This window comes from Centropristis striata, chromosome 7 (assembly GCF_030273125.1).
Source record: "Centropristis striata isolate RG_2023a ecotype Rhode Island chromosome 7, C.striata_1.0, whole genome shotgun sequence".
In the NCBI taxonomy this organism is placed as follows: Eukaryota; Metazoa; Chordata; class Actinopteri; order Perciformes; family Serranidae; genus Centropristis; species Centropristis striata.
In genome coordinates this window covers 17615867-17641818 of record NC_081523.1, presented here as the reverse complement: position 1 = coordinate 17641818, position 25952 = coordinate 17615867, and the positions used below count along the sequence as shown (strand labels likewise).

At 37.9% G+C, this 25952-nt stretch overlaps 3 protein-coding genes across 5 annotated transcripts; 1 reads left to right on the top strand and 2 right to left on the bottom strand.

Annotated features, from left to right (window-relative positions):
* Positions 1-8939: 8939 nt before the first annotated feature.
* On the bottom strand, positions 8940-13033 carry c7h2orf68 (chromosome 7 C2orf68 homolog). The gene is made up of 4 exons (XM_059337010.1): positions 12726-13033; positions 10113-10246; positions 9891-10036; positions 8940-9801 (listed from the first exon to the last, which is right to left on the bottom strand). Exons 1-4 carry the CDS (start codon positions 12833-12835, stop codon positions 9679-9681), a joined length of 513 nt encoding a protein of 170 aa, XP_059192993.1. The 5' UTR covers positions 12836-13033; the 3' UTR covers positions 8940-9678.
* A 1073-nt stretch (positions 13034-14106) lies between these two features.
* Positions 14107-20233, top strand: usp39 (ubiquitin specific peptidase 39). The gene is made up of 13 exons (XM_059337005.1): positions 14107-14290; positions 15075-15153; positions 15276-15374; positions 15498-15630; positions 15848-16000; positions 16092-16317; positions 16437-16511; positions 16820-16887; positions 17304-17492; positions 18167-18309; positions 18491-18626; positions 18740-18826; positions 19973-20233. The coding sequence occupies exons 1-13, from the start codon at positions 14239-14241 to the stop codon at positions 20024-20026; spliced, it is 1494 nt and encodes a 497-aa protein (XP_059192988.1). The 5' UTR covers positions 14107-14238; the 3' UTR covers positions 20027-20233.
* Positions 20234-20587: 354 nt separating this feature from the next.
* sftpbb (surfactant protein Bb) lies at positions 20588-25570 on the bottom strand. Of its 3 annotated transcripts, XM_059337006.1 has the most exons (11): positions 25456-25570; positions 25147-25199; positions 23619-23693; positions 23259-23381; positions 23019-23150; positions 22829-22909; positions 22558-22741; positions 22333-22475; positions 22102-22182; positions 21763-21873; positions 20588-20733 (listed from the first exon to the last, which is right to left on the bottom strand). In XM_059337006.1, the coding sequence occupies exons 1-11, from the start codon at positions 25505-25507 to the stop codon at positions 20695-20697; spliced, it is 1074 nt and encodes a 357-aa protein (XP_059192989.1). In that variant the 5' UTR covers positions 25508-25570; the 3' UTR covers positions 20588-20694. The 3 variants fall into 3 exon arrangements, with proteins under 3 accessions (XP_059192989.1, XP_059192991.1, XP_059192990.1); XM_059337008.1 differs by lacking the exons at positions 25147-25199; positions 25456-25570 and adding an exon at positions 24300-24522; XM_059337007.1 differs by lacking the exons at positions 25147-25199; positions 25456-25570 and adding an exon at positions 24264-24303.
* Positions 25571-25952: the final 382 nt, after the last annotated feature.

Below are 25952 nucleotides of genomic sequence, written 5' to 3'. Positions count from 1 at the left end.
TCTGTGTCACTGTAGTTCTTTTGTTTGTTTTTTAGATGGGTCAAGCAATGACACACATCACTCTAATGACTTTGTTGGGTCAATTAATAATTATGTACTTTATTGCACAAAAATGTTAGCATTTTAAGTTTCCCTGTATATTTTCAGTTATAATGCAATTTAGTATCCCAACTAGCATGCTATAATTTCCAGGGTTCTCATTCATGGAAATCCTGAAAAAGTAATGGAATCTACTGTGAAATTGTTACAGTAATCTCCCACAGATGCCCTGCCACCTTTTATATAATGGGAAATTTATTTTCTGTAGCTCTTTGCGAAACTTACCCAGCTCTAAAATACGAGACAAAGATTTACTATTTTGTGTGGTTTCTTTTTTCTTGCCTTCTTTCACCCTCTTTGAGTTGACAATTCAAATTTATCTCATGCTTTTAGTCAATCTAGGTTAGTTGACTAAAGGACAGAGTGGATCCATCTAATATATCACTGATTAAATGCCAAATAGCTGCCCAGAACTGGGAACCAGTGTCTGTTCCCAACAATTCAAGTTTTTTACACATCTGTGAAGACAGAGTTCATTTGAGATCATCATATAGCCTGCAGGGCTTTCTTTAGTGTTGCATGCTGTGATTGGGTTGCTGGAGCAAATTTAAGAGTTTCAAAATTGGAAGGATTTGCATGTCTCTATGTTCATATTGCACATACAGTAAAATGTCAGTTCTGAATTTCAAAGCTTTTCATAGTGATTAAGTATTGTTGTAATACTCACAACTATTCAGTGGTGGAAGCACAATACATTGCATATAATACAAACAAAATGCAATGCACACATTTAAAGGTATTTCTCCAAATCTAGAGCTTTTAAGCCATTATACTCCCATCATGTAATGTTTTCCAGTCATTGTAAGAAATGCCATCTTTAAACAGAAATTGATTACTGCTAATGCTGTTCTGTTTAGCTTCCCATTTCAAATAAGGGTTTGATGTGAAAAATAAAATGATCTTATGTGCCCTAACTTAATTTTTATGTGGTATTTGAAGGTTCTGAGTATTTTATTTTGTACTAATTCAAGTATTGCATAAGTTTAAAATTCTTGTATCATAATCTTAGTGAAGTAGAGGCTCCACTTTTACCAGCTGTATCATTAAAGTAATAACCCGGAAATGTACATTATTCTGCATCATCAGAACTTACTTTTGATACATTGGTATATTTTGATGCAAATACTTTTTCACTTAACATTTTCAATGCATGACTTACTTGAGTATTTAAGTAAAAGATCTGAGTCAACCAACTGGTTATGTGTAAATTAAACATTCTTCAAAGAGGGGGTTTTGCATCTGTTTTCCATCCATCAGCTAGTTAGATGATGTATTTTTGAAATAGTTGAAAATAGGTTTCAGGGTTGTGGGTTAAGCCTCTTGCATCTTGCTCTCTGACATGGTGCAGTCTTGTGTCCGCTGCAGAATTTGACCCCAAGTCAGTCTCCCTCTTACAGGCCCCCTCTTGGGTCCCTGAACCAAATGAAAAGGTCAGTAGTGTGACAGTTATAACGGCTCTTGGAGATTAATAGCACAGCTAGGTACTTCAGCTTTCAAAGCAAATGTTGGCTTCTCCTGTTTTATTAGTTTTGTGGTTCGCTCACAAAAATTTCTCCCAGGTGTTTTAACTTGTACTGCCTCAAGTGAAGACTGGTTAATCAACGTTCTTTGCTACTAAGTATTGTTTACTTAGTACCCCCCCAACTTAAAGGCTTATTTGGCATAAATGGATTGCTAAACAAGTCTGTCCAGCACAAGTGTCATGGGCCAAAAGACATGCAAAAACAAATACATAGAGATGTAAAACAGGAGCGAAGAGACACAAAGTGACTGAAGACACTTAGCTATTACAAAGAGACAAAACCACTACAGATGCAAAACACCTGCAAAGAATCAGAGACCTCAAAGACACAAGTATTAAAAAAACAACCACAAAGACGCAAAGTGACATCAAAGAAACAAAGAAAATCAAATAAAAATGACCAGAGAGACGCAAAACAACTACAAAGACAAAGAGACTCACTATGATAATGGAAAGAGGCAAACAACCACAGAGACTGTGATTTTTGGAGACACAAAGAGACCGAAATGACTACAAAGAACTGCAAAAAAAGAAGCAAAAAGGCCCTAGGCAAAAATATCTGCAAAAAGAAAACTACAAACTGTGAAACAAACAAAACTGTGTGTTGGTCTTTTATTGGGGAGGCGGTGGATGGTGGTGCATGTCTGTGCCCAGGGGCATGTCACACCCTGCACCCGTAAAGTTAGCCATGTGTTTCTATTATGTAATATATTATAGCTCACTCTTCATAGGCATCCTGACCAAAATGTATTATCACCCCAACTACCAACAGCCCTTTTTAATTCATCATCCACCTTGGGAGACAAGGCCCAGATCCTGGTTCCGCCAAATGAGTCAGCCGTTTATTCTCTTTATGTAACACCGAATGGCTCGCTTTCAAAACACACAGTGCTTACATGATTACTTTTATCCTTTTGGGTGGCACCCAATGTCTACTAACTTGATCCCACTTGCAGCAAACAAATACAACATAGCATGGTTAATGCAAGAAGGAATATTTTAAACCTTTTGATTAACGAAGTGATAAATGAGATAATATTCATAAAATATGTATAATGTACCGATTCCTTGAGGATTCCAAGCGTTCGCAGTGTTTACAATTAGAAACAGGAATGATGGGATGGGATTCTTGATTGACCTTTATCCACATTAACAGAGGAATTCAGGTGCGTGATTCAAGTGAACCTTGAATTGATAACAGATTAGACACAACAGGACAGAAATGCGTACTTTCTGATACTATTGCCCTTTGCAGTTTACAGTACTTCTGCAAGGACATTGGGCCCTTTGTCACTTTGGCCTTGGCCCAAGAAGCTCTTGGAGGCCTTGGTGTTGGTGTAAGCAAACATGCATGTAACAAAACAATACAATTGTAAATGTAAATGTGCGAAATGGAACAAATGTCAAAGTGTGATAAAGCTAAAGTTCTTCAAGGTGGACACTAAACCAAACCCAAAACCAAACTGAGAAAGTGTAAAGTGAAGAAGCTTCAAAGAAAAGGACTTCAGGTCTCCAACAACCTGCTGCAGCCTACTTAAAGTGGTAAATATGTTCAAAAACAGTAACAATAACAGTAACAGTAACAATTCACCAAGATTCCCCAAATGTTGCCCAAAGATGATACTAGAGGTGTGGACACAAGTCAAATGATTTGGACTTGAGTCAAAATCAAAATGAAGACTTTTGACTTTGCGGTTCGACTTGGACTGATGATTGAATACTGAATTCCTTGATTGAATTAACACAAGATATTCCTGCACGGTATCAAACCATTAAAGCCCAGAAGCTAATTCAACACACCGAACAAAGAATGTGTTGCAGGCCTTCTTAGCCCCAACATACATTTCTCACATGCTTCTCCGTCTTCAATCTTACTAATCTCAGGTCGTTCAGAACTGGTTTGGTTTGTTCCAACAGGATGTGAAGTTACAGAATGTTTGCTTTAGCGACTGATGACGTTTAGCAAAATGGTGCTTTAATCCACATACTAATGCAGATGAGTAAAAATCAGTCTAATTCAGCAGTTATAAAAACAAATGTATACAGTTTGTGTGACCCTTAACCCCCCTCAGGCAGTGTAAGGTTTGTGCAATGCAAATAATACTATGCAATTTTTTAAAAATTGTATCCTATAATATGTTTTTCTGACTGCTTTCTTTGTTTTTGTAATGCTAAACAACTTTAGTGCACACAACTTTTAGATATAGGAAATGCTAACACAAATCAATGTGACATGAATGCAAGAAGTTTAATTTAGTTCACTCTATGTTATTAAACCCAGATGACAGGAGGGTGTAGAAATATCCGTTAAGACAAGTTTGGGCAGCCCTCTGTAGTCATCCCCTTAAGGATGTAGTGACTTGCATAATTTCTGTTTTGAAGTTGTTGAGTAAAACATCTCCTCACATAGAAGAGTAAAGGATTTTTAAAAAAGCAATCCATTACACTGTAGTGCCTATGGAGAGTCTATGTCAAGTATATTTTCCTACTGGTACCAACAAATGTATTATATTTAAACGAATTTCCCTACATTAGCCCAAGATGTAAAACTTGCTTTTTCACTTACTGACTGAGACTCATTCAGTTTGAAAGATTTAAGCATTAAATCCTGTTCTAGCAAAGGATCTCTGGAGCCTTTTCAGTGCTGAACTGGTAATCCAATGAGCTTTTTCACTATAATTAGCTTTGTTACTGTGCTGCATTAATCCTGCCAGCTTTGTAAATTAATGAGTGGATTTTGTGGTCTGCACATGTGGTTGCTGCACCATAAGCACAAGAGTTTCAGTGTTTTCGAGAGACTTGCATACGTATATTTCAGCCACATATGCCTCCCATGTCAATAACAAAGATTCAGATAGGAATCATGCTTATTTTGATTGTATTACCTTACGAACAGCAGTGATTTATACCACTATTTCTTGTAATATGTTTTATATTCATACATAAGCATAGGCATACCCATGTAAAGGTGTATGAAAGTGGTTTCCGGAGGTTGAATTACAGCCTCTAAATACATCTGTGCAAGCTGGCATTATGAATTATGTCTGCATATTCTCCTTGTTTCTGAGAGCTGGTCTAGCTCACTTTACAAACTACATCACTACAGTTACAGTATATCAAGCTATGAGTAGTATTCACTCTCAAGTAACATCCTCAAATTCAGACCTCAAGTCCTGTCTGCAGTTTGACTACAGCAGCTGTGCATTTCCAGTACCACACTGGCTGAGCCAAACGTCTATATTTAACTCTGAATGGTGGGGGATTACACATCCACAGCCTTGAATGGGCAAGATCATTCACTACTGCACCAGTATGCAGCACTGATGGAGGCTATTGCAGCTGAAAGGCGCACCATGCATGAATACTACACTGCATTTATTTTATAAAGGTGCCTTTAGTGGCACAGGTTAGATACGGGTTTCTAGTAGATCTTTGTTTCTGCTTAACAAAAAACAGACTGCAACAGAGAGCTCACAGGACACCACCTGCTCTCTGTTTGCATCCAAGACCAAACAATGTACCATGGACTCCTAAACAGAGCATGAGACTGAAAGATAATGCCTTAATTTTATCCACAGCCGTGTCTCGAGTTGTCTCAGTGTAAAGGGCAGACGCAGGTCAGCTGTTTAGCTGAGGTCAGTGGAGTGTCTGGTAAGGATTGGGTGACAGCTGATGCAATATTGGTGAAGGCTTGCTCTTTACTGTACTTCTGCTGGAAAGTGAAATTAAACCCACACATTGCTCTTTAGTTTTTTTTTGCATGTGATGAACTACTCCATTTCAGTGAAAGTGATGCACTTAAATGGGGCGGCTGTAGCTCAGTTGGCAGAGCAGTCGCCCACTGGTCAGAAGAGACCATGGCAGTCTACATGTCAAAGTATCTTTAGGCAGGAAACTGAACCCCAAAGTGCTCCAAATGCTGCGTTTATCGGTGTGTGAATGAATTCAGTGGCAGGTGGCACGTTTTTTGGGTAGCCTAGGCCACCAGTGTATGAATGTGTGTGAGAATGAGCGATGTCTGTAGCGTAAATCGATTTGAGTGGTGACTAGAAAACCGCTATATAAGCGCAATCCATTTACCATTTAAAAAACAAAGCAAAACATCATTGGTTTAGCAGGATTCATACAGTGGAAATATTGATTTTGGCAGATTTTTGTTTGTGCTTTTTCCTAATTCAGGAAAAATAGAAGGAAAGAAACAATATTTTCTTAACTGTTTGAACAGATTGACTTGTAATTCCTGGTGATTTTTACATTGGGTATAAAGGATACATACATTTGCTTGACTATTTTTTAAAAATCTTTTAATGTGGTATGCAGATGTGTTAAATATTTTGAAGTCTGTGTATACTTTAAACAATGATAGTTTAGTTTTATGTGATTATTGATGGTTGATGCATTTTTATATAGTTTTGCAAATTTAAAACATTGTATATATTAGGCAACTTTTCATGGTAAATGTCCTATTTTTTGTTTTTATTTATTGCTTTGTAATTTTGATTTTATTGTATCTATTATAGGCGAAAACAAAAGAAACTTTTACCATAAGAATTTTGAAGAAGAATTAGGAATTTTCCACCAGTAGTTCTGAGTTTCATAAAAACAGCACAGGTTGTGTTATTCGTGTTACATGTGTATTGAATAATAACAGCTTATCATCAACAATCGTCTGTATTGATGGTTACAAAGGTGCATCCAATTACACAAACACCTTTGACTCAGCCTGCGTCATTGTAAACTCTATAGTTATGCAATATGTTTTGAGAAATCCTGGAGATGTTCCAACATCGGATATAGACTGTTATTAAAGTGGAATCAGACATCATTTGTCATTGAACCCAGCCCGAAAGCCAAATAATGTTATGAAACAGCTGTCTTTTAGTTTACTGCACTTGGCTGAGAAAAGATACTTACAAAAATAAAGGTAGACACTCCAAAATGTGTGTTTTGTTGATTATCATTACTATGTTAAAGTAGTTTATTTCAGTTTAGTTGCACTGAAAACAAAGAGGGAGAAATCAAGAGAGAATGCAACATGGTGAAGGAAAGCTGCCCATTTAACTGGAGAATCCCCATTTTACTCAACATAACGAAATAAAAAAGAAAACATGAGAAAATAACTATACACTCTCAGCCTACAAAGTAAAGATAACCCAGAGAGAACGATGACAAATATTGTGTACTTTTGTATTTAACAATGGAGCTTTGTTTACAATATTTACTTAACTATTCAAGTTTAGTACCTCAATAAATAAATGTTCACCAACAATGTGATGGAGGCCATGATACCACAGAAGCTGAAGCTGTCTGAGTATCTGCTGTTCAATCAGGGATTTTGAACAGAATTGCTAACAGGTTTGTTAAGAGCATTGGGTCAGTATGTGTATTTGTACATCTGCTGTAAGGGAAACAACAGTTTTAATGCAAACCTATTGTTTAAAAAAAGCAGATGGTTCAAAGTGGCTGCATAATTATCGTATTCTCGATATAGTGCAGTGGGTCAGAAACTAGTGTTCAACAGTGCCATAAAGTCACATGATGTCTAATAAGATAGAAATGTAAATACATTATGCATTACATGTCATATAACTTATTAGGCAATATTCACAAATGGATTAATACATAACTGGCAGACTGCTTGTTGCAACAGATACTTTAGTAAATTACATGTTTTTGTACTTTAAATTTCCGGAGGGTAAACCACGGCACCACAGGTTGTGTGTGTTATGTAATATAAATCTGCATTCAGAGGGGAAGGTGTGAAGGTGTGAGTTGTGATTGGATCTTTTTCAGCCAATTGAGAAATGGTGAAATTGGAGATAATCTGGCGAGCAGCGTAGTGGATGACATGGGAATGTGAATCCCCTCACATAACCTCAGTCACATGCTGCCTGGAAGATGGTTAGTGAGCTGGAGAAGGGCGTTGACAGCCTGCAGGGGAGTGTCTCTGTTCCACCAATAGCACAGCAGAACCAGCTCCTCCTTGACAAAGCTTTGTATAACACTGTGGAGACTTGGCCCGCCATGTGGTCAGAGGATGAAGTTTGCATATTTTCCTGCATTAATGAAAACAATGCATTAATCTCCTACTTTGGTGTGGATCAACTGCTTGTCTGTCCAAATGTCAACTCAACATTGTTTTTTTCCACAGCCAGGGGATGGCCGTGGAGCTTTGTGTTTACTCTTTTCAGCATGAGGATGAGAAGAATTTGTCTATTTATCTGTTTAATGGGGCTGGTGGTACAATTAACCTGTGCACTACTGCTGGTTTTTAAATTTTAAAGTGGAATCATCCTTTCCATCCGTTTTGTTGTAGGTACCGGACTTGTGTGTTTCAATAATTTTTGAGAATTTGAGTGCCGGGCGGTTACAGTACACCTTGGCTGGTTCTAACCTAACAGCAGGGATCACAGACCAAAAAACAATAGCTGACACCAAAAGAGGCCTCTGTTTGGATAGGCAGCCCCCAATGCTGTACAGAACTGACCCTGTATACCCAAGGTTTAGCTCTCAACTTTCTTTCTACCTTTAAATTACAAAGTGCAGCAAGTAGGGCCCCACAGTAGTGAAGGTGAGAAAAATGTCACAAAATATTTGTAAATGGCTGCACATACCATGATCTGCAAATATTCCATCTGTTCTTTGCTGACATTTTTTCCTCCATATGTTAATTTCATGACTGACAGCTAGAATGGCACTTGGAGAATGGAGACCTCCATCAAGGCCAAGGCTGCATTTAGGTACTTCTTGGATGGTTCCTTTCCTGGCTTTGGAAAGTTATACTTCAGTGTGATGTACAGAGCACAATTGGCCTATCTCGCAATAGTGTTTTTTAAATTTGTGCCATGATTTCAATCTTCTCCACAGTTAGTTTCTTCCTAGGACCAATATTCACCCTTCTAATAAGTTTAATAAAAAATCAGGCCAGTAGTTATTTTCCCTAATCCTGTTAAAAAAAACAAAGTCAAACCGCACCAACAACATGATCTCCTTAGCAGAGGTAGTAATGTAATGGTAATATCTGGTATATAAGAAATGACAGTTTAGCCATTTGTCTTTTAAATGACAATGTCGCACTGTTGCAGTGCATTTCGAGACAAAATCTGATTTGATTGAGTTGAGATACATAGAAAGTAGACCTGCAGTGTTGGAATGCTGATTCATACTGCCACCTGCTGAGCACATGATGTCAAACACCTGAAACTGATCCCAGTGTAATATATTCCCACCAACATATATTTTAGGATTGGAGTGATAAATATATGTAATTTTTCCACACAGATCTAAGTGTTTTTACAAATTATGAAGACGCTAAGGAAACACATTCACATTTTATGGCTGTTCACAAAGACACAATAATAAATGGCTTTTTAGAATATATATATGTCTTTTTATACATAAAGAGTTGTGTCCTCAAAAATATTACAGTATCAAAAATAAAAGTATTTCAACAATCCAAAATAAATTAGAATACTGAAAATAATGAAACACAGTTGCCACACAAACACATTATTGTGGCTACATCCACTAAGAACCAAAACTATATTGTCACATTTCTAAACAGATTCGTTGACAGACTGATGCTCCGTTCACAGCATTTTACCCAAAAAGTATAAATCTTGTTTATAAAAACTAGAACTTTGTAAACGCAAGAAACACAGGACGTGTTCAACTGAGGAGGAAGGTTAACGGTGCTCTCTGTCAGAGTACCTACTCCTTTCTGAATTTAACTGTTAGAAAGCAACAACATGATTTCATAGGTCCAGTTAACTTGAAGGTGTACAAAGTGTCCTTTAAGTTATGAATGAGGGTATGAGGTAAAAATCCAAGATGTAGTAAACATGAACCTGACAGTTAACTCCCAATCATGCTGTCTTTCAAAGTGCTGTTCATTCCCCTTTAAAAACAGAAGACAAGTCATCAAGTTGGATCTCTGCTGACAGTTACTGTTCATGATCCCTCCAACACTGTCAATAGCTGTAATGCTTTGTAGGAGTGCAGAACTGCAAATTACGTATTGCTCCTCTTTGTCATAATCCACTGTTTGAGAATATCACTCAGCGTTTGTCTCGTCTTCTGTCTATTTCCTTTTGAATTCGAGCCTGTAGAGCTGCTCGCATGGCTGAATCCAGGATGTTCTTCTCTGCAACACGTTCCACCACCTCCTCAGGCTTATCCCCCTTTAAAAACAGAAAGAACATGGTGGAATTAAAGCAAAGTACAATAGATCAAACAGCCAGAAGTATAAGTCAAAGGCATCTGCATTCACCTTGTGCACAAGGAAGGAGGTAATGGTACCAGAATCCGCCTGATAGTCCAGCCAGAAGAGTTCTGTACCATGCGTCTCCATCTCTGTGCTTGACCCACTCTCATTAGACTCCTCGGCCTCAGCACCGGCCCCTGGCTCTGATCCATCTGGAAAATGAGCACAAGCATGTGTACCCTGAACTGGGTTGGCAAAAACATGAACAACAAAGCGAATCAAGCTTACGTCTGTGTCGAGGATGGTACACTTGGATGTCAGGTCGACGGGGGCGTCTAGGGGTTGTTGTGTGCCTTCGCCGCTGAAGCTCTTTCGCTTGCTTCACCTCTTTTGCTTGCTTCACCTCTTTATCATAGTCATCTCTTGAAGAGACAAGAAATTCCCATTGTTATTGCTTGATATATTAAAATATGCCACATGCATTTGACAAACATGCAGTGCAGCATACCTCTAACCTAGTAAGTTAAACAAAAGTATCTGATAATTCTGTTATATATATACAGTCAAGGAAAAATATGAGACCACTCTTTTTCTCCAATTTCTTGTTAATGTTAATGCCTGGTACAACTAAAGGTACATTTGTTTGGACAAATATAATAACAAAAATACCTCATAAGAGTTTAATTTAAAAGCTGATATCTAGCCATTTTACCATTTTCCATGGTTTTCTTGATAATGGCTTTTGGTTATTATCAACAAAACCATGAAAAATAACAAGAAATTGAAGAAAATGATGGGTGGTCTAATATATTTTTTCCATGACTGTAAATACAGAACCCCAATTTTTCCAGTTTTTTTAATTGAAATCCAAGCAGTCTAATGAACAGCTTGAAAGGGTACAAAAGTAAGTGGTGAACTGCCAGAGGTAAATAAAAAAAAAGGTAAGGTTAACCAAAACTGAAAAATAATGTACATTTCAGAATTATACAAAAAGGCCTTTTTCAGGGAACAAGAAATGGGTTAACAACTTAAAGCAGTTCTGCAGCAATGGAGGTTGAGCAAGCCTTGAAAGTTCCTACAGGTATCCCAACTTTTCTTGATCACTTACAAACCCCCTCTGTCTGCATAAAAGTAGTGTTGGGACACACTGTGGTACCATACTGTTGTGAGCATTGTTTGAACAGTAGTGTACTGCAGAAAGTAGTGCGTTACTATAAAAATGGCGAAGAAAAGGCAATTAACGATAGAGGAGAGACAGACCATCATAACACTTAAAAATGTAGGTCTTTCCTACAGAGAAATTGCCAAGAAAGTCAAGGTGTAACTGAGTACAGTTTCCTTTACCATCAGAAGGCACTCAGAAACTGGGGGAAATGCTGACAGGCAGAGGTCAGGCAGACCCAAAGCCACAACAGCATCAGAAGACAAGTTTCTGAGAGTCAACAGCTTGCGTGATTGGCGGCTGACAGGACAACAGCTTCAAGCACAGCTTAATAGTGGTCGCAGTAAGCAAGTCTCAGTTTCAACTGTGAAGAGAAGAATTCAAGTTGCAGGTTTGATTGGTCGAGTTGACGCAAGAAAGCCATTGCTGAGACTTCAGAATAAGAAAAAGGCTTGTCTGGGCCATGAAACACCACCAATGGACTACTGAGACTGGAAGAAGGTGTTATGGACAGATTAATCAAAATTTAAAATCTTCGGTTTATCACGCAGGATTTTTGTACGCCGTCGAGTAGGCGAAAGGATGGTTCCTCAGTGTGTGACGTCAACTCTCAAACATGGAGGAGGAAGTGTGATGGTCTGGCTGGGGCTGTTTTGCTGGATCCAGGGTCGGTGACAGAATGAAAGGCACCCTGAAACAAAACGGCTACCACAGCATTCTGCAGCGCCATGCAGTACCCTCTAATGACCCAAAACACAAGTCCAAGCTATGCCAGAACTACCTTAAGAAAAAAGAACAAGATTGTAAGCTTGAAAACATGGAGTGGCCAGCAGAGTCTCCAGACTAAAACCCCATTGAGCTGGTTTGGGATGAACTGGGCAGAATTTATGGGAACTTCTGCAACAGAGTTGGGAAGAACTTTCTGAAGAATATTTGATTTCCATTGTAGAAAGAATGCCACGAGTGTGTTCAGCTGTTATATCTGCCAAAGGTGGCTACTTTGATGAGTCAAAAGTTTAGAATACATTTTCGCTTCTAAAGTGATTCTATGATTTATTTTTTAACTTCAATTATTTATTTGTTCTATGCATTAATTTCAGAGTACACTGAGCCATTAAACTGCATCATTTTCAATAAAATCCTGGAAAAGTTTGGGTGTTCTAAAACTTTTGACCAGTAGTGTATATTATTTTGAACCAGTGGTACTATATTACTATGTATTATATATTCAGTGACATATTTACACAAAAAAAGGGCAGAGAAAACGTAGTAGGCTTTCAGATATGCATTTGTAAAAAATAATAAATAAAAAAACTGACTAATGACTAATTCTGAGTTTTCCATTTTTACTGAACAGTCGGTAATTGTATTTTCGGTCTGGAAAAAATGTCCAACTTAATCGCCTGTTCTCCTATTGGTCACTCTAGCTTACACCTGATAACAGTATGAAACACTGATTCACTTGAGACTTTAGTTTTTTGCAAGAAGCAGTTTACAGCTAACGTTGTATTGTTTTGTCTACAGTGAGGATATTTTTGGCATTGGGCCTGTGCAACCTTTCTTTATATTTTAATTTTGAGCCTAAAAGAAGGTGTATAAGTCTTACCTGCCCTACCACTGAACCTTCCTTCACTATCTGATCAACCTCTATATAAACATGTGTGGTAGCGGCTCTAGATATTGTGAACTAGCCAGTATGCTAACTACTAGCACAAGGTAACGGTGGTTGAGGAAATCACCTAGCAATCTGGTTCCTCCGGATATGGTGCAGGAAGCCGTGGCTCATATCCAAGCGGCCCCCACGTTTGTATTTCAGCTCATGCACTTCGTCGTCTCTTAAAATATCCATTTCAACAAACAGCTCCAATGTGGTGACAGTATTTATGAGTTAAAGGACGCTGATGGTTGCAACAAGTCTTCGCCAGATCCATGGACACTGACAAAAAGCTACATGCTAGCTAACGATAAATTGTTGTCCAAATATAACACTTCCGGAGTTCGCAAATTATAACAAGGTGGAAAATACACATTGGAAATTTCACACACACCAAAACAGAACATTTACTCAAATGAAAATGAACAGCAGGGCGATTATCTTACAAAAAGTCAGCTCGTTAGCTCATTGGTATTGGCATCCAGCAGCTCTAGGATCATTGCAGCTAGCTTATTAGCTCGCTTATAACTCCGGGTAAGTTTTTGGTCCGCTGTTTGGTAATTGCGCCGTACAACCGCCGCGACTTATGACGCGCACTTTACTTGCTAGATATATAATCAATAATAAGGTTAAAGAAGTATCTTTAAAGATAATTCACAGAATTTATCCATCTTAAGTTTTTTTTTAACGACATAAGAAAGACACAGACTTAAACGGCTCTTTCTGTGATTTATTTTATTTATTTTGGTCTTGCCCTTTCTCAAATAAATTATGGGAAGATATTTGTAACCTGATTTCTTTTTCGATTGAACCTCATTTGTCCCTGTACTTTGTACATATACTGTTTGGGTTTACTGACTTTCCTTTTGCAAAAGAAAAACAATAGTATATCATCAATCTCATGATACAGTTCCATCCATAAATGTCGTTACGTTAATCAAAAACCACTCTTTCTTGTCTTTGAAAATGAAACCAAACAATATATTAAGTCTATTAAGAAATATACAACATGAAAGCTATAAAAACTACAATGTTTCTGTATGGAAGCTTGCTTCTGTATTGTTGAAACCCCTGACGGCGTTTTGTTGGTGTATTGTCGTGTATTCCACCATGTTGCTTTCATGAAGTTTCAACAATAAAAAAATCACTTAATATAATAGGAAACATGCAACTGGTGAGTGTAACTGTGGGGAGAGGGAGACAGTAGAACATGTGGAAACAGCTTGTCCTGAGTATGAAAGGGAGAGGGAAAGGATGAAGGTAGAGATGCAGAAGGCAGGTATAAGAGGAGAACATTTTAAAAATATATAAAAGGTGGGGAATCTAGAGAACGGAGGAAATCCTTCTGAGATTTCTTGCCACAACTGCACTAATTCAAAGAACGACAGAAGGAAAGTATGAAAGAAGTTAAGTCCAGCAGATGGCGGCAAATGCAACGAAAAGGATGCCAACTGCCAATAAACACCAAAGAAGAAGAAGAAGAAGAAGGAAAAAACAACCGCCGCGAGTTACGACCACGGTGCTTGGCTCATTCATCGCTTCCACATTAAGTTTTGCCTTTTCCGTCGTTCTTGCATTAACCTCATAAATAAACTGATATGAAGCGAGAAAGAGAGGCTGAAGTGGACGATGATGACGAGGAAGACAGAGGTACGTTTATTTACGTATCACGTCTGTATTACGTCTGGTTAGCATGTAGCTAACTAATGCTACCAGAAGCCAGATAAAAGTGTTCGTTTTTATTCACGGGTCGTCCGGTCACACACACAAGTACCACTACAGTGTATGTTTAACTGGCTTAAACAAAGTGCCGCCCTTTTTATTCAGTGTGCATGCATTCCTTCACCGCCTAACAATTTAAACGCTAGGTCGGCTAATGTTTAGCTAGCATTCATTCAACTGATTTCACTGTCTGGTTCGACTCTGTTTAAACCTCTGAAGTCCAGGAGATTTTGGTTCAAATTTGTCAACTTCCTATGCATTCTGTCTCTGTTTAGCATCTTTCAGTCTGTCCTTACATCACATGCATGGCTCATTTTTCTCGACACAAACTTGGCTATCAGTCTGATTTTTCATTTTATTTTAATTAACAAAGTACAAAGCTGCCAGGAACCGAAAATACAGACAAAAGACACAGGTGTCTATGGAAATGTACCTTTTTTTAAATTTTTTTTTTTACCATTTATACACACTAAAACAGCGGAATTGTATTTGCATATACATTAAAAATAGTAATAATTTTCATTATAGAAAGAAAATTCACATTTTAAAAATGTGAGAAACAGTGAAAGCTCCTATGATTGCACTTTCAACTGGCTTTCTCAGCTTGTCTACATATCATATATAAATAAAGTTATCACTGTAACTAAAACATGTGTATTTTCAATAAATAGATGGACTCCAGAGGGTTAATTTGTTTTACTTCATGTTGCAGTGGCAGCCAAAGTGGGCCGAGGACGTGTAACAGAAGACCGGAGAAGTCGCCACTGTCCCTACCTTGACACCATAAATAGGCAAGATAAAGTTGAATATCCAAAGCTAATGTTGGTGCTAAATGCTAGTGAGCCCTGCCTTCCTCTATAACTCTTCAGCTAATTCCCAATATAATTCCAATTTCTCTCTGTTTATCCATCAGGAGTGTGCTGGACTTTGACTTTGAGAAGCTCTGCTCCATCTCTCTCTCCCACATCAACGTCTATGCCTGCCTTATATGTGGGAAATACTTTCAAGGTAGGTGAATGATCTCACAATTAATCAAGGATCAAACACCTTATTGTGCTTGGACTGAACTCGCTACAGAGATCTATGAGCAGTATACCAATACCAATGTGCTAACCTGCTGTTTTCTTATAGGTAGAGGTTTGAAGTCCCATGCCTACACTCACAGTGTGCAGTTCACCCATCATGTGTTCCTGAATCTGCACACTCTTAAGTTTTACTGCCTGCCAGACAACTATGAGATCATTGACTCTTCACTCGAAGACATCACGGTAAGTAAAAGTGATGGTAGAGACACATGGCATGTCATTATTATACTTTTAATAGTAAATGTTTAATATGTATTTTCATGTTCAGCTCCCTCCTTTAAAAAAACAAAACAAACTTAAATCCTGAATGTTATGTGTCAAGTTGAGAGGTAAATAATGCAGTGTGCAAACCATACGTTTGTGTTTGTGATCTGCTTACATGTTCTCATTTTCTCTACAGTATGTGCTGAAACCAACCTTTACCAAACAGCACATTGCAGGGCTTGACAAGCAAGGTAAACTGTACCGAGCCTATGATGGTACGACCTACTTGCCAGGCATTGTGGGGCTCAACAACATCAAAGCCAACGACTATGCCAATGTTGTGTTACAGGTATGAATCAATGGCACAGTGGACCTTCTTTGGACTTTGTCGTTAGCTTTTTTTTTGATGAATCCATATCATGTTTGCCTGTTCTTTCTAGGCCTTTTCCAATGTTCCACCGTTGCGAAACTACTTCTTGGAGGAGGAGAACTATAGGGGAATCCGCAGGCCGCCTGGGGACATCATGTTCCTCTTGGTGCAGAGGTTTGGTGAGCTGATGCGCAAACTTTGGAATCCGAGAAACTTCAAGGCTCATGTGTCTCCACATGAGATGCTGCAGGCTGTGGTGCTGTGCAGCAAGAAGAACTTCCAAATTACCAAGCAAGGTAATGCTTTAGTTGCCAGAAACTGTAGTACTGTACTGCAGATGTCAAGTAAGCTTTTAACACATGCTGCTCAATGGAGACTCGGCTGTGGTGCTCAATGATTGTTTTCTGTTCTGCAGGAGATGCTGTGGACTTCATGACATGGTTCTTGAATGCTCTGCATGGTGCTCTTGGAGGCACAAAGAAAAAGACATGTGAGTTGGGGGAGAATCAAATGTGCTGGGTCCCTAATTATGAGGTCATAAAATACACAAAGTATTAAAAGTATTTAAGTATCATATTAAAAGTTTTTAATATAATATTCAGATAGTTATTGACATGTTACGAGTAAATGTTTAAGATGAAAAAACATGGATACAATTTTATATTAAATGAACATTACATTTCTTTTTTTTAAATTTCTCCTCGTTCTAATTTGATTGAGGTAGTTTCAGCATGTCAAATGTTTCATATAAAAAATGTGAATTAACCTCTGTCCTCATTTGTTCTTCTGCCCTCTTAGCAATCATTACAAAAGCATTTCAAGGCTCCATGCGGATCTTCTCTAAGAAACTCCCACACCCAGATTTAGTGAGTTTTCTCTTGGTGTTATTAATGACAACCTGAATATGAATCATTTTACCAATCAAATAGCTCATGTTTATTCATACATTCATTCTAACCAGTATTGTAGCTTGAGATATGTTTAGAAGACCTCTTTTTCATCTGAACAGATTTCATTGTAAATGTGAAGGTTATGCATGTTGCTTGGACTTTCTCTGATAAAGCATTCACTTTTTCAAAGACAATGTTAAATACTTGGTTCTTAACTCTGAAGCATCCAAAATGAAACTCAACATGAGGAGGAATAGAAATTATATAGAATATCATAGAATATTTTCTATTTCCAAAGCATTCCTAGCATACGATTTATAGTTTACTGTGTATGCTGTTTCGGTTATTTCCCATTGAAAACACTATTTTAAATTCCACACATTTTTTTACAGACACCAGAGGAGAAAGAGGCCTTGCTCGTAACAGAGGAGTACCAGGAGCAGATGTCTGAGTCCACCTTCCTGTTTCTAACTCTTGACCTCCCAACAGCTCCGCTGTACAAGGATGAGAAGGAGCAGCTTATTATTCCACAGGTCCCCCTCTTCAACATCCTGGGCAAGTTTAATGGCAACACAGAGAAGGTACACATTTTCTTGAATCTAATGTTCAAATTAAAATAAAAGTGAGGAAAATGACAAAGCACTGTTGCATTGCAATAATCTTAACAGAGAGGCTTTGGTGTTGATGTTTTTGGATGATCTCATTCTGACAGTTTGGGTACCTGTGTTTGCCCAATTTTAACCATGCTGTCCTGCTGCTTTCATGTGTGGTAATCCTCTCAGTTTGAATCCTAAAAGCCTGTTCTTGATCAGGCACCATCCCCTCACACAGACAACACACAGACAGCAAAAAAAGTGTAGTCTCTGACAGGCTAGCAGTCAGATATTTTGGTCCAGGAGAACCACTCCACCATAAATCTGTTTGTTTTTTTTTTACCAGAGGTTTGGTTTATATATATATATATATATATATATATATATATATATATATATATATATATATCCCACAGGTTGTGGGCACCAAGGTGTTTAAACAAGTTTTTCTTCAAGAGGCAGACTTGAAGTGTGTTATGTAGAAATGATCCACATCGTTCATGGTGATTTTCAATGTATTTTCACCGTAACTTCTGCCAACTACCAAAAAATTACAACATTACTCAGCAAGAAGCCCATCAAATATGTGCTACCCGCTTTCACCATTTCTTCATTAAGCTCTGTAATTATCAGTGTATGTTTCCTGTCTTATTTACATTCAGGAGTACAAAACCTACAAAGAGAATTTTCTCAAAAGGTTCCAGCTGCTCAAACTCCCTCCGTACCTCGTCTTTTGCATCAAAAGATTCACCAAGAACAACTTCTTTGTGGAAAAGAACCCCACAATCGTCAACTTTCCCATCACGTAAGTGCTGATCATTTACCGTAAGAAATGCATTAGCATTGACTGATTCATAAAGTGCATGTTGATAATGGTGATAAATGGTTATTATTGTATAATGTGACTCTTGTGAGAAGTAAGCAGTCTGTCCTCACTATGAATGTGCACTTTGTTCAAGTTTTTCACCTTGTATTTGCTTCAACAGGAATGTAGACCTTCGTGAGTACTTGACAGAAGAAGCTCAAGTAACAGAGAAAAACACAACTTACGACCTCGTTGCCAACGTAGTGCATGATGGGAAACCCACTGAGGGAGCGTACAGAATACACGTTCTGCATCATGTACGTTGCAGCCAGATATTTTTAAAATATTATCTAGTTTCATTACAACAAACAAAGGTCTATCAAATTATGATTTGACTTAGCCAGTGTTGTGTTATTATGTGTTTGATCAGGGAACTGGGAAGTGGTATGAGATGCAGGACCTCCAGGTGACTGACATTCTCCCTCAGATGATTACACTATCGGAGGCCTACATCCAGGCAAGTCCTCCTACTCATTCTGTGCATGTTGAAAATGTAAATGTCAGGAGCCTCGGCTCCATTCATTTCTGTGCAACGTGACATAAAAAATTAATCACCAACTGATGGCACTCACAGCACACTCGTATCTCTTTTCAATTTTAAAGGCAAAGCTACAGTAGAACGGACAGTTGCAGTTTTGATGTCATTATTTAAGGTGCATTTTACCAGGGCTGTACCAAGTAGAACAAAGCTTTGAAGCTTCACTAATGACAGTGACACTTTAATTTTAAATCAATCATTCTGAAACAGTATTTCTGCACCGTTACACATAAGGATCAGACATGCACACACCTGTATTAACCACGCAGTCCAGCAGTAATCTAACGGCACCATAAACTGCATTTATGTCACCAAAAAGACAAATGGACAATAATCATTGTGATAGAATGAATATCTGTTGTAATGTATCAAAGCTTCTCCTGAAAACCTCAATATAAGCTTCGGATGTAAAAAATGACATTTGATACAGCCTTGCATTTCACTTTTATTACCATTTTCAACATGCATTTTTCCTTTTCCTTTATATGAATTCCACTTTTGTGCAATGCCCTTTTTGTAGGGTTATGTGCAACCCAGATTAAAAAAGGAAAAAGGGATGTTTTGTAAAAAAAAACAAAAAACAAATGTTGTAAAAACGACCAAATATAGTCCACATTGACATTTATTCAATTTCAAACTGTACAAGGAAGATAAAATTTTATGTTTAAGCTGATGAAAATATACTTTTTTTAAAGTAAAAATTTTTTTCGTTTACGTTACATAGCCAACATTTTGTGCAATCGGGGCTGTAAATCTATCTTCATTACTAAAAAAATAACTTCCTGAAGAGCTTCTGAAAACTTAACCGAAATACTCTGGATTTTCAGTTGTGCATTATGCTGATAAACTTGGTGGAGAGCTGAATCCTTGTAATTTCTTGTTAAAAGTGGTCAATGTTCTTGGTACAGATTATTAGGACAAAGTGTTAGGAGTTTCAATATAAAGTTTTAGAGATACTGTAGCTTTCAAAAAACCCATGTCAGTTGTTTTTTTTTCTTACCAGATTGCAGTTTTGACTTAAATAAGAAAAATAGTTTTTGAACGTAACAATTATTTTTCTCTTAGATCTGGAAGAGACAAGAGAGTGAGGATGACACAAACAACCACACGGGGGTGTAAGTGGGACACCATTTCCTTCAGTGTGAATGGCCAGAAGGCTTGTCACTATTTTGGAAATGAACTGGATATTTGAGAAAAATAACAAAATATTGAAATGAGTGGCAAAAGAGCATCAAGACACACAAATAAATGTAAATGTCTCCAGTGTTTTTCACAGTTTTATGTTTTTACAATGTGGAAGTTTCGAAATAAACAAACTCCAGGACATGAGTGTGTCTGCATGCTGAATTTTAACTATTTGATTTTCATTACGTTTTAGGCATCGGCCATGTGTATGTGGTTATTTGCATGAAGGATCAAAAACAAAACAGAAGACGCAGCTTTGTTGAGTAGTTACTCATCCAAATAGTCTTTATTACATGCTGAAAGCTCACCCTGTGTGAAAACACAATTTCCACAATCATAATGACATATATAAAGCAATCTACAGTTTAATGTTCACAAAACTGTTACCACTGCAGAAACGGATGTTTCAGACTGAATCCCAGCCTCAGTCTTGTGACTCTACATGCAAACTGGAACATTTCTTGGTCATTTATGGCTTATTGACTAAAAAAAGCGTAGGAGATGGTTAATTTATTCAAAAAGTAAAAAATAAAGAAGTTAATCAGTGCAGTACATTTATAAAAAGAAAAGTTCTTTGTGTGCACACAGGCTGGCAGTTTGGTTTACTCCTTCCACATGTACTTCTCACAGAAGGCCTGGTTCTGCAATAAAAAAACAGAAAAAAGGATGTAACACAAATGTAATCATACACAAAATCACGTTTGAGTTTTCCATCAGGTCAGCAAATGGGGAAGAGACCATGTGTGCATAAATATTGTCCTTGTGAGAAGAGAAAAAAGATTTTCAATGCAGCTTTAACCAATTTCTAAAATATTTCTTAAATACAAAATTCTATACATTTTGACTGTCAAAAGCTCATACCTATCATGCTAACTGCAAAGAGCATCTTGCATGCAGACTCTGATAGTTGTATAATAATAATTCATTTTATTTGATAGGGCACCTTTCAAGGCACTCAAGGTTGCCTTACAGCATGGATAAAACAATGCAGAACATCATACAATCAAAACATCATAGAACATTTACGAATACATTACAATAAAGTAGAGATGTTGGTGCGGAGGATCAGATGGAGTGAGCGAGTCTGAACAGGCATGTCTTGAGTTGTGATTTGAACTGATTGAGAGTTGTGATGTTGCGAAGGGAAGGGGGAATGGAATTCCAGAGCAAGGGAGCAGAGCGACTGAAAGCTCTGCTACCCATGGTAACCAGGCGGGCAGGGAGGATGGAGAGGTGGGTGGAGGAAGATGATCTAAGTGGGCGGGCGGGTGTGTATGACCTGATTACCATGAATATGGTATTACATCGTGGAACATTGATATGATACGTATTGTCAAAACAATATATAACTGTCTATTGTATATATTATATAATTTCTTTCAGAACGTTTGGAAAAACCAGCAATCAAACTAACTTGTGGCAATATTTGCATAATTGTACTTTTTATCATTTAATTACCAGAAAGCATGCTATATTGTGATATGTATGGTTATTAAGGTAAATTAGCTATATTGGAATAGAACATCTCCCAGCTCTGGCCTGGGTCAGGTTTGATGGTTGGGAAATATCCCTCTCAGGAGGTGGGATGGAGTGGGAGACCTTTGTATAAAATGACAGTTTCATTGACAAACCTTCTGCATGTTGTACACTTTTCCTAAAATCTAACTTACGCCACACTTCTGAGCAGTTTGAAGATCTTTGCACCAGTAGCTTGGTCCCCAAGTACAACGATTATTTCCCAGCGGCTCCACTTTCTTCGAGGCAACGCACAGATCGGCTCTCTGCGGGACAGACAGGGAAAAGATTTCAAAAAATGAACCAGCAAAAAAATTGTTTTGATGAGTATTCAAGGGTCTACACTGTGATCATGATTGGTGTTGCTTCAGTGTCCTGCTGCAAGTGATGCTTAAATTCATGACATGAGCATGACTGTGCCACCATTTACTGCAGACAAATCCTTTTTGTGATACTATGTGAAGACTTTAGTGAGTAAAAGAGCTCATTCGTACTTCACAAGCGTGTGGAACGTCCATCTGGTTTCCCAAAACCTTCTGCAGTCGGGAGCCGTAGATTTTGGTGAAGGCATCACACTGAAAGAGCATGAGAGTTACTTAACTGTAATGCAAAGTGACAAAAATCTTCTTTTTCTAGTCTACCTGATTCAAAAACTAATGAGAGAGGCCATGCATTGTTTAGTTACGGTGATTTATGAGGGACAGAGACTGAGCTGAGGGTCAGACCTTGGGGATGGCGTTGGGGTGATGGACACACACAGACTGGAGGAAAGAGGAAGTTTGATGTTCAGTGGAGTTGAGACCCAGGTGAAGTCGGCTCAGCACAGCCAGCGTGCGGCACGACTCACAATCAGAGTAGAGGAACAATTCTGGGGAACCAGTGGAGCGTTAAACTTGATGGCGGAAGTGTCAAACCAATAAGCAAACGTAGCGGTTACAAACGTGACTGACCTGGAACAGTTTGCTCTTTGAACAGACACAGGTGCATAAGACTGCATATTGTGTGAGGTGCAGCAGACGATAAGAGGAATTCGACTATCTGTGCGCCGTATTTGTCAACAAAATCTTCACACTGGTCCCTGTAGCTCTGTGGCATCAGATCACAGACCTCTCCCATGAGCTTCATCAAAGCATCCTGCAGGCAAACAGAAGATATTTACACGATGTGACGTATAGTGAGGAATAGATGCCGAATGTCATACAAAGTGTAACGAAAAGTCACCTCAGTCATATTTTTAGGCAACAGGGTCTCCAGTTTCTTGATGAGGAACAAACACATGGTGCAGACTGGGTTAAACTGCCCCTGGGGAGAAGATTAGCTGATAAGACGGCCATTTATAGAATGAAACTAAAAAGCACAAGTTTCATTTCAACTTCAGATGCAATTTCCACTTCCGCTTTCTCACACTAACATTGGTGCCGGGGACTGTTTGGGGTGTAGCGCTGGAGTCGTCTTTATTTGTGGCGTGCTGGGGAAGATTGAGCAGTTCCTCCTCTTTGTGGGCAGCACAAAGTCCAAAAACAATACAGGTCTCTTCTGGTTTCTATATAAACACATATGATTGTGTATTAAAAGGTGATCATTGATGGCCAAAATGCTAATTCTTTACCCAATATGTCTATAAAGAAGCTTAGGTTGACGATAAACTCACCAGGTGATCAGGTGTCTGTTGCAGGACTTTGGGCAAATACATCTTCACCTGTGAATCACACTCTGACGCCTGTTCTCTTGGCAGGCGTTGGCACAGAGCATGCAAGGTTTCATATACAGTCTCCTGCAAAAGCATAGAGGTTAGTGCGCTGTCGATGCTGTGCAAAATAGCTTGATTTCACAGCCTAAATATAGATATTTCTCTCATTGAATCTGTGCTTGCAGCGTGCAACTTCCTCATTATAAAAGTCCGTTTTAAGGTTTACCTTTAAGCTGATGGGTGTCTGACAATTCCACAAACCCAGAACATTTGGTCAGAAAAGTGAAGTGAAAGTAAACGGTGCAGAACCAGCATCCTCACCTTGGTATCTCTGCTGGAAATCATGTTGGCAGACAGCTGGATGCCCTGTCTGCACTCTGAACACATATCCAGTGTCTAATGCGGAGAAGCCACAGTGAGATTATTTACTTAGGCGTGAGGACATTTTGAGTTTTAAGTACAACATGGAGAAGAAAAAATCAGAATGATTTTTATTTTCGTTATACTTGGGTACAATTACATTTTGTATGGCTTCCTTCCATGCAGTCAAAAAAACATAAATAAATTAAAGCAGCATTAGAAAACAGGAAAAACAGCTGTATGTAAATTAGCATTGGGGAAAAATATATAAAACAGCGGTAATAGCAGCATAATGTTTTTAAAAAGTGATGCTTGTGCCAGTGACTTTAAAAAAGAGATGAAAAGGTTAATTTTCAAACATTGAAAAGTATAAAGGTACAAAAAAGCACAAGTTGTCAGCGTTTTTTCCTTTCCTTCGTTGACATACTAAACAGTATGTCTACTTTTAAGATCGAGACACATACACTAGCGCTCAAAAGTTTGGGGTCACCCAGAAAATGTCTGTTGTTTTCTAAGAAAACAAACGGTTTCATTCATGAAACGAGTTACAAAATGAATCTAAAATATAGTAAAGACATTGACAAAGATAGAAATGATCATTTTAACCTGTACAAGTCTCCAACGTTACCTCTAGATACTCACCAAGCCTGGGGAAGGATCATTTTATTTCTTCTCAAATCAGCACAAACAGTTTCAGCTGTGCTAACATAATGCTCAGGTGTTTTAATGATCAATCAGCCGCTGAACACAATAAACGTGAATTAACACAATGTGCCACAGGAGCATGAGAGTGATGGTTGCTGACAATATATAATAGATATTTTATAAGAAAGTCAGTCGTTTCCATCTTTAACAGTCATTTACCACATTAACAATTTCTAGACTGTATCATGTTATTTAATTTTTAAAAATTGTGTTTTTCTTTAAAAGAATAAGTACATTTCTAAGTGACTCCAAACTTTTTAGCGGTGGTGTACATGTGGAAAAAGCAAATGTGAATGTGACTAGTATGTTCAGGGATGTGTAGTATTGTCTTACATGTAATTGAAATGATTATTTAAGAATAATTATTCCTTTTTATTTACGTTGAAAATGGAAGATGATAGTGAATATACAAAATGCATTTTATTTGCACTGAAAATATTTTGAGATGTTTAAAGAAAAAAAGGATACATGTTGAACACATTTTTCATAGCTGCATATATTTTTTTTAGTGTAAGGCGCAATATTTTCAATATTTGATTCTTAAATAATCCAGCATTCATATTAGATTGCTTATATTTAATACAATGGATTATATTAATAAATACAAATGTGCAAATCTATATTCAGTAAGTGGCTACATTTCAAAGGAATCTGACCCAACCCTGAGCATGTTTCCAATGCATTTTGGAGTGTTTAAGTGCAGTTTTATTTATATTTATAGTGCTGGCATGTTGGCCTTTGGAACATCTGACGGTGATAATAAGAAAATGAAAGTCATGCTTACCAGAGATTTCTGCCTAATTAATGACAGCGGGTCTATTATAAACCGGGAGTCTCCTTTAAAACAGAAAGAGAAACGGCACAGTGATGTGGAGAAATAGAGAAACTAAAAAACAACAACAGCTAGTTTAATAATGTAAATATGTATACACTGGTAAGAATAAAGCTACGTAAATCTCAAGCGTTTCAATGTAACTTGTCCTAATTTAACCCCGACCATAACAAGCATATCTTTGACAGAAGAATTAATGGCGACTTGTCAGGTGACAGAGATGCGGACACCGGAGCGGTTGTCAGTAAACGGTGATCTTACCGGGCCACATAGACACCGCGAGGACCAGCAGGGTGAAGCAGGATGCTGACATGATGTGAAGGAGCACAAAGCGATATGATGAAGCGCAGATAATTTGGTCTAGAATAACATCAGTGCGGCTGCTCCTTCTTTATGGGTTTGAATTATGGTATTAAAACAGTGTACTAGGTGCATTACCGCCCCCGTCTGCTTTGGAGCAGCACTCATCCTGTCATGACTTATTTATTTATTTATTTATTTATTTATCTATTTATTTATTTTCTTTATTTATACTAGTGCAGTGCCCGTAGGAAGTATGTATTCGTCTGCAACTCCATAAAACACTTTCGGTATGTTTTTGCAAAACCAAAACGATGAACTATGTTCCAACGTTATCCTTTGTTGAGCAAAATTTTTTATTCACAAGAATAGTGTTATGAAATCATCCTCCAAATGTATTGTCTTCATTAATAAATTCAAATTGTACTTAAAATCTCTAAAAAAAATTCTAACAATAA